Source organism: Centroberyx affinis, unplaced genomic scaffold (genome assembly GCF_046629955.1).
Source record: "Centroberyx affinis isolate AG114_WGS23_722 - 3 ecotype Tasmania unplaced genomic scaffold, CSIRO-AGI_Caff_v1 ptg001299l_1, whole genome shotgun sequence".
Classification (NCBI taxonomy): domain Eukaryota; kingdom Metazoa; phylum Chordata; class Actinopteri; order Beryciformes; family Berycidae; genus Centroberyx; species Centroberyx affinis.
In genome coordinates, this window is record NW_027279805.1 from 277,228 (window position 1) to 289,179 (window position 11,952).

Below are 11,952 nucleotides of genomic sequence, written 5' to 3' on the forward strand. Positions count from 1 at the left end.
TTCACATTTGGTGGTAGTGGAACGGAAATCTACGGTGCTACAAGGCTGTAAACATGATTTAAAATGCTAATCTGACAATGGTGAACTACTGTACAAAGACGTCATACTTATTTAGGAATTGACTGTAATACAATAGTGCTATAGAGCAATAGCATGTTTTGGAAGAATAATGCAATATAAAAAAAATAAATAAACAAAAAAACATTTAAAACTTAGCTTGCATTCAGATATTTTTCATCAATTGGTCTTTTGCAACTACATGTTTCATACTTGGTGATCACATGTGATCAATGTCATGTCAATTCCTTTGTAACATTTCACTCATCACGGCTCGCAGTAGAAAGACTTTGTGACACATTAAATCATGTAAAAAGGCAGCTAAGTAGTACATGATACAAGTGCAAAATCGTACTTAACAGTGAGGTAACACAATCGTATTGTAGAAAGCAAGACTCACCCTCATATTCCTAAAACTATTAGTAAGTTACAACATACTTCCGCTAACGTGATCCAATAGCCAAAGTAATTCACTGGCAATTCATTGTTACCTGCTGCTTTTATTTGGTTAACATTTGACTGAAATTTGTTAGGTGTAACCGCTTAGCCAAACTTTACTTGACCAGTATTCCAACATTATTATGGCAATCTCATACAGTATAATGTTTCACGGATAGTCCTAAATAACTGTGTTGAGTTCAAAATGAAAACTCCTCCCCCCACCCCCTTCTAATCTTTCTGAAAACAAGCCGTCTTGCTTGGCCATACGTTTCCCTCGGGCGTCATTCTTCGGCTTCATGTGACTGCTGTCTGATTGGTTACCAGATTCCGCTGGATCTCCCTCCTGGGGGGGCGAGGATCCTGGCCGAGGATCTCTTTGGAACCTTGTCATCAATCTGGGCACCTGGAGGGAGCAAGGGACACGACTGGGTTTTAAAACAGTGAAACAGAATGAACTAGTACTTCCTAGTAGTATTTATGGCCCTGTGTAGCTCAGTGTGTTAGGGAGTTTAATTCCCACTAGGGTCACCCATACAAAAATGTATGCACTCTTACTATTGTAAAGCATTTGGGATAAAAGAGTCCTCCAAATGGATTATGTTAAGTCCTAAACACCTGCAGGGGGGCTTTTACAGGCTTTCCCTGCTAATTAATTCCAAACAGAACAGATAATGATAATCAACAATCTGCAGCCAGGCAAAGAATCTATTGTTGTGACTGATAAAATCACATCTTCTGATCACAGAACAACATAATACAAGTTTCTCTTGCTCAGTGGTCAATAGTAGACTACTGTGGTTGGACTAGGCAGATCCCAGGTGTGAATGTGTGTGAAGCAGGGTGTTACTGAAAAAGAGGTGTGTCTAGCAAGCTTTCTGTTGGTCAGTAAAAATCAAAAATAAACAAGTGAAATATGTTCCTTACAAATAACGCAGGCACTCCTTGGGCCGATCAGTAACAAAATGCATCCTCCCTCCAAGTTTCATCAAAATCGTATCGGTGATATAGCAGTTGTGGTTTTGAAATTTTGACCTTTAATTATAGCGCCCTCCTTAGGCCAATCAGTGTAATTTGTAAGGATAGCTGGATGTGTATAGCAAGTGTAATGTCAATCAGACTTACACTGTAGGTGTTAGGGCTTTTCCAAGTTAGAAATTTTGACCTGTAATCATAGCGCCTCATCAGTCCAATTAATGCAATTTTTGTAAACATGAGAACACAGTGCAACGCATCATCCCTCCAAGTTCCATCAAAATCGGACCAGCGGTGTCTGAGTTATCACATTTGAGTTTAAAATTTGGACCTTTTAATTATAGCGCCCTCATCAGGCCAATCACTTTAATTATGCCAGAACACAGTGCCAAAATGCGTCATCTCAGACCAGTGGTGTCTGAGATATCACATTAGACGGATGGACACCTGTCTGTCTACCCCAGTTTCATTGCTTGGGAGACAGTTATGAATATCCACTGAGAGTTAGTTCTACGACTCTACTGGTCCTTACCAGAGAGGCTGAAGCTGGACTCGTGCAGGTCTCTCTGGCCTCCGTGCCTGGTGCAGGGGCGTGTCGGAGTGTCCACATCTGAAGCCCCAAAGTCCTTCTTTCCTGAGTTGGCCACCGCAACGACATCACCTGTGTAGGGCTCCCGCTCCACAGCTTTCACAGCCTGGCACTGATAGGTCATACACATGCACGAACACACACAAACACACACACACACACACGCACATATACACACATTAAATAACATACGTGAAAACAAAAAACAGATTACACTGGTAAACATCACTAGAAAGCTACGTTTCCTGGAGAAAATGTGTGGGCTAGCTGTAAGCAACTAGAAAAATAGCAGTGCTAGTAGTGTTAATAGTAGTAGTAGTAATGGTTATAGAAGCAGTAGTAGTAGTAGTGGTAGTATCAGTAGGAGTAGTAGTAGTAGTAGCGGCAGTAGTAGCTGTGGTAGTAGTAGTAGTAGTGTTAGTAGTAGTAGTGGTAGAAGCAGCAGCAGTAGTAGTAGTAGTCGTAGTAGTATCAGTAGTAGCTGTGGTAGTAGTAGTAGTACTACTAGTGGTAGTAAAAGTAATAGTAGTAGTACTGTAAGTAGCAGTATTGGTGCAATAGAGCATAAAAGCATAGTGTTTCTTGCTTACAGCCAGCTCTCTGATAATGTAATCAAACATTATATATTCAATTCAACCAAAACAGCTATGTGTCTCATATTCATTGTATGATTTATGTAATCTGTTTTAACTGAATTAAGATGCAATGACTGCTGTTGTCACATGATCAAGAGTTGTGTCATTGTGACTTATGGTAAGCGTCCCTAGATTAGAACATCAGCAAATTGCAATGTAAATATAAATGTGTCTTTATTCAATGAAACATGTCCATTTGTCACTTTGCAGATTGGTTGAATGTAGTTTTTAATGAAAACAGTTTTGTCTGATACCTTTTCCCTTTGGACCATCTTCTTGTAAAGGTAGTCTGGGAAGGTTCTGAGGGGGTAAAACTTTCCAGAGCCCTCGGCACACGTGAAGACGCCATTTTCATAGACCAGTCGGCCACGGCTGATGGTGACCAGCGGCACACCATGGCAACGAAGACCTTCGTACAGGTTCATGTCTCCTCCTTGGACCTGGTTATCCACTGAAATGGTCCTGCAGACAGAGACAGACAGAGTGAGAGAGAGAGAGAGAGAGAGAGAGAGAGAGAGAGAGAGAGAGAGAGATGACCCAGTTCACATATACTGAGCTGTATGGCTAAATCAGAGAAAAACCTAAGCAGCCACAGAGATTTGGGATGGGATAGATGCTGCAGTGAGACAGGATTGTTGATTCAGGGAGGGATAGAGTTTCATACTTGGAGCCCTCGGGGTCCCAGACCACCACATCAGCATCTGCCCCAGGGATGATCCTGCCCTTCCTGGGGTAGAGGTTGTAGATCTTGGCTGCGTTCGAGCTTGTGACTGCTACAAAACGATTCTCATCCATCTTACCACCAACCTGGGAAATACGACAGGGGATACAGCCTTACAAAATGTTTGTAATCTTAGGAATAACCTCCGACTGAATGGCGGCTGACTGCTTTTGCCAGTACACAAGATGTGACTGAATCATCTGATGTACCTGAGGCAGGAGCAGATGTTTTTTTTGGCCTCTTTTTTCCGTGTTTTATCATTTTATACGTGCAAATCAATAACCTCTAAACCTCAAAGCAGATGTCCTATTTCTGGAGGTTCTCTGGCAGCCAGACAGGAACAAAAGAGTTACACATACCACTCCTCTCTCCCAGATGACACTCATGCGGTCCTGGATGCCAGGAACCCCATGTGGGATCTTTGTGAAATCATCCTTCCCCATGGACTTCTGTTTGGTGGAGAAGGGGCGGTGGTCAGACCCCACAACATTCAGAGTGTCACTGTGGCCAGGAGACACAGAGAGAGAGAGAGAGCAAGAGAGAGAGAGGGAAGGTCAGTGAAAAGATCTGTTACTTTCAGTTGATATGTATTACACAACATTTATATTTTAGGCATTCAGTGCAACAGTGGAATAAGCCTTAAAGCACTAGGAGACCAAAGCATTTTATTGATGAAACGAAAGGTTCTGAAAGTAGGTCAGTTGCGAAAGATCATCAGAAGTTCACATCACCTTTTCATACCATTCAGGCCTACAATTTGGCGCTTTATAGGATGTTTTCTGTTGGATTTCAGAGTCTTTTACTTACTTTCCCAGCAGGCTCATTAGGAAGTTGGGTGTGTTGGGGTCCAGGCGGAGCGGAGGCACGGTAACGTAGGCGGCAGCGTGGGACCAGTCCTGATGATAGTACTGCAGACCGTTCAGCACAGCATGGGCTGTGGTCGTCTCCCCATGTACCACCTTACCTGTGGTCAGACCGCACACACAGTATAGCATGGGCACACAGTGGATCAAATGACACTAGAGAAAGTGTGGCACCAAAACATCAAGACATTAAGCAAGTAAACCCTTCCTCAGTATCCAAATGAGGAGTTTCATTCCAAAACACTATGTATCCACTATGTATCAGTAAATTGTTCAAAAACACAGAGAATTTCATCCTCAAAATTATAACTATTTTACAAGCAAATGTGCTATAATTTCATGCCAACCAATCATTTTTGAAGTGTAGGCGTCAGATTTTTGGAAAAAAAAATATTCATGGTAATAGGAAAATTCATTGGCCTCACCCTGCATCTTGGCTGTAGCCACTACATCTCCTGCAGACATGCTGGACACATTGACCAGATAGATTGGGCAGTGGGCCTAAGAGAAAACACACGTGTACACACACACACACACACACACACATGCACACACACACACACACACACACACAAGGTATATTGGTGGGAAATGCACAAAGTCTTACACTTATTATGTACTTCTGTGTGCTTTGGAGTTCTCACTCACCCTGTTGGCGATGGTAATTGCCCTGTGGGTTGCCTCTGCTTCCAGCTGTAAAGAAAAATAATATTTTGTGGAAATACAGCATGCCTGGGGTCTTGAAAATAGAGACAGGATTTGTTTCATTGTACTGTAGGAATAATACTCTTGATAACAGTGTAGAAACGTAATTGATTGACGATACTTTCAAGGGAAACCAGTGTAAACCTGAGTATCATACCTCTTCAGGCCTGCTGATTTCAATCCCCTCTGGGCCACTGATACCCAGATCCAAAGCTTCCTTCGCACCCTAGAAAGAGACAAGAGAATGCCTTGAATTAAAACTTGATCTATGAATTAACTGTAAGCAATTCAATCCATTCAACATAACCGAAGGAATGATAATTATTGAAAATAGGGAAATTATTCAAAAAAACTACAGTGTCATTGCATTTTGCCCATGCATGTTTACAACAGATATAGAGGACAGAAACATGAATGAGATGGTAAGGAAAGACAGTCTCTCACCTCTGCCACAAGTTCTCCGTTCTCAGCATGGACCCTCGCCACGGCTCCGATGTCCTTGCAGTTCTGGAGCGCCTGGAAGAGCTCGCTGTCCCGCAGCATGTACATGTCCTTATAGGCCATGAACATCTGAAAAGAATTCACTCCTTTCTCTCGCACCAGCTGCTCCATCTCAGCTCGCACCTGCAGGACGGGAAAGTGAATGAGCCCTCCCCTTCCTCAACAACTACTGCTCAGGTAGAGTGGCAGACTATGGTTACTATGGACTACTATGGTTGTACTGGGCAGGACCCAGGTGTGAATGTATGTAACTACATGAATGTGAAGCATGGCATTTTTAAAGGAAAAATCCACCCTAAAACACTTCAACACTTTAAAAAAAAAAACAGCTATTAGTGATGTACTTTGCATTTCTAGGTTCATTTTGTTGTTTAGTGGTGTAATTTTCTTGGAGTTTGATAACTTTTCACCTATCTCAAACATCAACGGTAAACATCAAGTTTTGGTGTCAGTCCCTTAGAATCAAAGAGCGAGGACTTCTTTCTAGACTCACCATTTTGCACCAACATTCAATAATCATACAGGGAGAAATCCGTCATGAAAGAAGAGGAGGAGAAACCAGTTTCACCACTGACAGTAGCCTCAGTACTAGCATTTTGAGTGGGGGGTGTGACTCGCTTTTTCTCGACTGGAAAAACTCTTGTCCCACTATCACTATTCCTCTCTTTCTCTGAGGATTGTCGAAATGTAGGAAATCACTAACTGAAGTAGAAGTAGATGAGGCAAGTTGAGGGAAAGTAGGTACACCAAAAAAGTAAATTGCAACACTGCATCCCAAAATAACATCACAGATTAATGATATCTGACAGTGTATCCAAGGGTGGATTTTCCTTTAAATAATACATGCATGCTCCACAAAAATAATAGTACAAGTTAATAAAATGGACACAGCAAAGCATCCTCAAGCACAGCACCAATCTTTACAGCTCAATACAAATCATAAAAGAGGTGAATATTGATCAGAGGATTTTAAACCTCCTGTGTTTAAATCATGTGGGCGGGGAAGCGTGGTGTGACAGTACCTTGGGTCCCCACCAAGTAACTCCCACATGCAGAGCGTAGTCACAGCAGGCTTTGGGGTCCGCCATGCTGCGGCAGTTGTCGTAGGCTTCCAGCAAAGACTCGTTCTTCTCTGGGAGAACATGCCCCATCACCATTGTTGTACCGCCAGCTAGAGCAGCCTAGGAGATGAACACACACACACCACACACACACACACACCACACACACACAGCGCTGAGGCACTCAGTCACTTTAATGTAGACTGTAATTCTGTTATTTTATGGCTGCAGGCAAATGTTATTGTATTGTGTGCTGTGTTTTTTATCAAGTGTTATCTGCAATTTCAAAAAAGTCTGAACTGAAGTTAAATGAAATGAACTGAACTGAAATGACCTGAACTGAACTTAACACACACATTAAACCTAAGTAATTTGTGACACTGATAGAAAGCTCCAGTCTGCTAAATGTATTGATTGATCACACTCATAAATTCCGAGGGGAATCTAATCTACTCATCAACACGGCCCCCGGTCTAAGCATTACAGTAAAAGGCTCCATGCTTATCTTTATGGTAATGTGCAGAGAACTGCTATGGGAAACATATAAATCCTTCGGTAGTTAAAACATGAGAGGGATTGCCCCTTTGTGTACACTATAATCAAGAGGCATATAAAGCCATAATGGTCTGTGAGACAAACCATATAATTGCTTAACACTGTCAGCACCTCTCACTTTTTCTCACAAAACGGCTAGATGTATTAAGCCCGAGCTAGAGTAAATCTTAATCATGCTGGCGAGTGAAGAGAGAGTCTGTTTTGTGTATAAGTGCACGCTTCACGGAGCATCTGTCAGCTGACCCTAGAGAGTAGAGTAGTGTCTGGTGGGAGGGAGGGAGGGGGGTGTGAGTCTGAGAACCATTGTCTTCCAGCACAATGGCGTAAGTGAAAAGGCTTTGCAGCAGTCTTTGCAGCAGCCCCCCGGTATCCATGGAAACAGAAACCGATCTGCATTTGTCTCCGTACTCAGTCGGGCACACGGCAGGAGCGGAGCGAGGGGTGGAGGGAGGGAGAGAGAGGGATGAGGGGCGAGCGAGGGTGGGTGGAGAACAGTAGAGAGAATTGGGGTGTGTGTGTGTGTGTGTGTGTGTGTCACCAGCATCTACCGGCTCCCGGTCCAGTGAGTATAACTCTTACTGAAACACAACGGCACTCTCAGCCTCCGTCATCTCTAAGTGCTACAGAGTGATGAGTCATCATGGTGCCCATTAAGTAGAATGGGGTATCCCGGTCTATCAGCGTCCATGTTGACTCTGTTCCAGCCCGTTTAGAGGCTTTCTGGCAGCTATTAGCTTTGCTTGCTACGCTACAGCATCAACAGCAAAGTGCCACATCATCTGTGTAATCATGCTGGTCAAACACAGACTTTGTAATCTTATGAGAGTACCAGAAAAAACACATAAAACTTTCACAAAAGTGATGCCTTTGGATGCCTTATTCTGTTTACATTTTATTTTATTGCTTTACTGTTTATATTATTTTTTTTTACTGTTGCAGTTGTATTGCTTATTTTATATTCTAGTTTTTCCTTGCTGAATCCTTTTACTAATTAGGTCATTGCTACTGCAATTTCCGCATGTGGATCAATAAAGTTTTATCTTATCTTATGTTATTTTATCTGATCTGATCTGATCTGTGTTAACAGAGAAAACAGATTTGTCCAAAATAACAAACATATTTTATGCCAAAATATAGACAATAGAAGTTTGCCACTTGTCTCTTCTCATATTGAGGGTTTGTGTGAAAGGGGCGTCAGTGAGATTTTGGCCCAAAATGAGTATTATTTATTTGTGGAAAGCTCTTGCTGAGCTCTATCTGATAGCCAAAAGACCAACAAATAATCACAAACAAAAACACTACATTAAATTTGGTGCATACAAGCATAACTGCACTCAATAGCTTTTTATAGTGCATCGCTTATCTGAATCTTAATCTCTGTAAAAGTATGAACAATTTTATGCTTTGACTAAAAAAAGATACAATATCTGAAAGTTTTGTTTTTGCTCTGCTATAAAATTATGAATACGTTATTACGCCCCTTTTGCTCTAAACCCTCTATATGTTCCTCTTTCTCTTTCTTTCCTTCAGAGCCTGTTTCCAGTGGGACCTCACCTTGGTGCCGCTGTAGAAGTCGTCTGCCGTTGTGGCGTTCATGAAGCTCTCCTGCAGGTGAACGCTGCTGTCGATTCCTCCGGGCAGGACCAGTTTGCCCGAGGCGTCGATCACTTTGGCCCCGCCGGGGATCATCAGCTCCTTCCCCACCTGCTGGATGATGCCGTTCTCGATGTAGACGTCGGCCTCCTGGGTGCAGTCATCGTTCACCACCTTGCCACCCTTTATCAGGATCCGCACCATCGCTGAGCTGGAAGACATGGCTATAGCTCTGGAAGAGAGACAAGGGGATTCATTAATCTAATGTACAGCACGATAGGGATGGGACGATATGCTTATCTCACGATACGATTCGATGTGCGATACGGGGTTCACGATTCGATACAACCACGATACGATGTAATAAAAGTTGCACAGTCAACAAAGTCTGAGTGTACAGAATTGTTTATTTCTGAGCCACAAATCTTTTTCGAAATGGCATTGGCTTGCTAGAATGTGAACAACAATTTCAAAATGTCATTACAAAGTGCAAATAGTATAATCTGAATGGAGAGCTTGTGAAATTGTGATGGGCAAGCTGTCTCATTTGTGATTACTACAGCAGAATAAAATATAGCAAATATCACAATTCACTTTTCTGCCCCACAGTATGTACTGTCACATTTTTGTATTGCGATATTTTCAATTTCCACATCCCTACTGCATGGGCTAGGTGCATTTTAAGCCTTTCAGACATGTAGCATGTGTAGCTGCTGACACAGTAGAGATCTGACTAAATGTAAACCCACTATACTACAAAAAACTACCAACACCAACACAAGAAAAGCTACAGCTATACTATTATCTTCTAACAACGTTTAACAGTGGTTTGTCAGAGGCGACAGAACACCACAAGAAACTAGAAGACAGACCATCATCACAAACACACTCTATTCTGCATTTCTACAAGAAACTATCTAGAAAAACAGAACTTTTTACAGTACCTCATTCTGAGACAGAGCTGTAAGACTAGTGGAGAGAACGGTCAGTGATGCTGCTCTGTGTGCTTGGCTTGACCAGTAAGTCAGTCAGTCAGTCAGGCTATGAGTGACATCAGCTGCTAGACTGAGTCGGCTGTGTCAGTCACCGCCTGTGACCTAACACCCCACTGGGCAGTGATGTAGTGGCTCATAGAAAGGAACTATCAAGCCAAGTAGGCGATCACTATGTGGCAGACATCCACCAAAATGAATAAACTATACATTCCCAATTTAAAAAAGTGTATTTTCAGAATGCTATTAATTTGAAATGACTCATTAAAGCAGCATGATGCTACTTACAATGATGTAGACCGTGAATGTATATCATAAAGCTTTAGAATAGCAGGAAAAGGTGAGAAAACTGAGTTGAGCTGGGTTTACTCGCCACTACATCTCAGCCAAAGGGCCATCCTCTACTCCATCCTAAACTACAACAAACTCAGTAAGAATCACTCACAAATTCTGCAAAAAAAATAATTTCTTCAAATCAATTCCACATTCATCTGCTGGATCTGATTACTGGCAGTGATTAACTATTCATCATAGCAGAGAAACAGGAGAAATCATCCACTCCCCTCCCTTTATACCAATGTATTAATGATGTGATGTCTGATGTCTGATATGTGTGTGTGTGTGTGTGTGTGTCTTCTACGTGCTTGCGTGCGTGTGGGCGTGCAGGGTGCGTACGTGTGAGGGTGCGGCAACTTTACCGCATGGCATGGACTCCTTCACAGATTTGGAGGCTGATAATCTGGACGATAGTGAACGCGTTGTTCATCCATAAATACTAACAGGTTAGTATTACATGTTAAAGGGCGGAATGCGTTACATTTTCTAAACCCCCCAGAGCCAGGAAAGACATAAGCTATAGCCTATAGGCTACAGGCTATAATAAAGTTATTATCATATTAGTAAAGGCTACTAGCCACAGTGGAAGTTGATACCGGTTCTTCATAAATGAACAGGTGAGCTTATCGCTTACCCGTTTAAAGGCGTGTGTAATAAATCAATTATAGATCCATTTAAATGAGGATTATGTCAGCTGGAAACATTAAATAAACATAAGCACAAAGAAAACGATTACAGAGTCAATATGCGCTACAATTTAATGGTGTGTTCCGATTTCAGTTTAGTATAACATTATCGCACTATAATGCTGTTGTTTGGTCAAATTTCTTTATATTTCCAGCCTCAGACTGGTCCCGTTTTCCCAGAAAAATCAAGTAATCCCCTGCAACAAATCGCATGCTATCTCAAATCAGTGCAAATTACCGTTGACTAGAATCATTATACGGGTTTATATGATCATTTTATTGGACAAGTATGAAAGCAGTGAAATGATGACACTTCTACTTGTGCGACTTGACACAAAGAAACCGTGTCTCCATCCGGCATGATCGGCTGCATAATGTTCATTACCGACCTAGAAACCGCCTTCCCAACTCTCAATCTGCCCTAGTCCCTCCCCTCCCTCCTCCACAATAAAGCCCAGGCTGCTATCTAACGGCGCAAAGTGGCGACACGGTTATAATTACACAGCACACCTGCCATCTAAAGTGGTGTAGATTGTACTTAAGGGTGTAGCGACAGAGACCTGAAACACCAGGCTGCCGGTCAGGAGGCAGACAGCCACCCAGACGTGTAGCCGGGGGGTCTTGGAAACAAAGTATCCTGCTAAAGCATCGCTGCTCCGGGAGGATTCCCCCTCACAGAGCCGCTGCAGCCTTAAAAGCAGCCGAGCAGGTAGAATAATGCTGAGCTCCACGTACCTCTCCTACGGGCCTACTGCTCCAGACGGCTGTTTGGTTACTTTCTGTCAGGCACAGTATGCAACACAATCCGCGGATAGCACTTTCCAAGGAGATACACACACCAGATGCCTTCCTGGCTGGGACCAGCCGACCGCAGCATCACCACTGTCAAGCCGGCCAGGAGACAAAGCGTGACTTCCTGTTGCCGCTTTCAAAATAAAAGCCCAACCAATAACGTTGCAATGTTTAACAATACAAAGTACCACTGTGAAAATGTGGAAATGTTCAAGGAGGATCTGTAGTGGAACTGTAGTAGAATCTGCAGTGAATGAAAATACAAATTTTCTTTTCACAGCATGCATTCACAGCCACATATACCTGTCCAAGATGCCATATCCCAGCATGCACTGGGCAGAAGGCAGGGAAACACCTCAGACAGGCCACCAGTCCATCATAGGGTGTAAATAATTTGCTGGAAAAAGGTTTGGCTACTGCCTCATAAACATTTAATTATGTATAAGGTAAGAG

General features: G+C 42.6%; 1 protein-coding gene across 1 annotated transcript; it reads right to left on the minus strand.

The window, feature by feature from the left end:
• Positions 1–775: 775 nt before the first annotated feature.
• Positions 776–8,915, minus strand: dpysl5a (dihydropyrimidinase like 5a). The gene is made up of 12 exons (XM_071525503.1): positions 8,655–8,915; positions 6,507–6,665; positions 5,428–5,607; positions 5,141–5,209; positions 4,927–4,971; positions 4,704–4,779; positions 4,223–4,379; positions 3,775–3,916; positions 3,359–3,501; positions 2,949–3,156; positions 2,003–2,171; positions 776–901 (listed from the first exon to the last, which is right to left on the minus strand). Exons 1-12 carry the CDS (start codon positions 8,913–8,915, stop codon positions 816–818), a joined length of 1,695 nt encoding a protein of 564 aa, XP_071381604.1. The 3' UTR covers positions 776–815.
• Between the last annotated feature and the right edge of the window lie 3,037 nt (positions 8,916–11,952).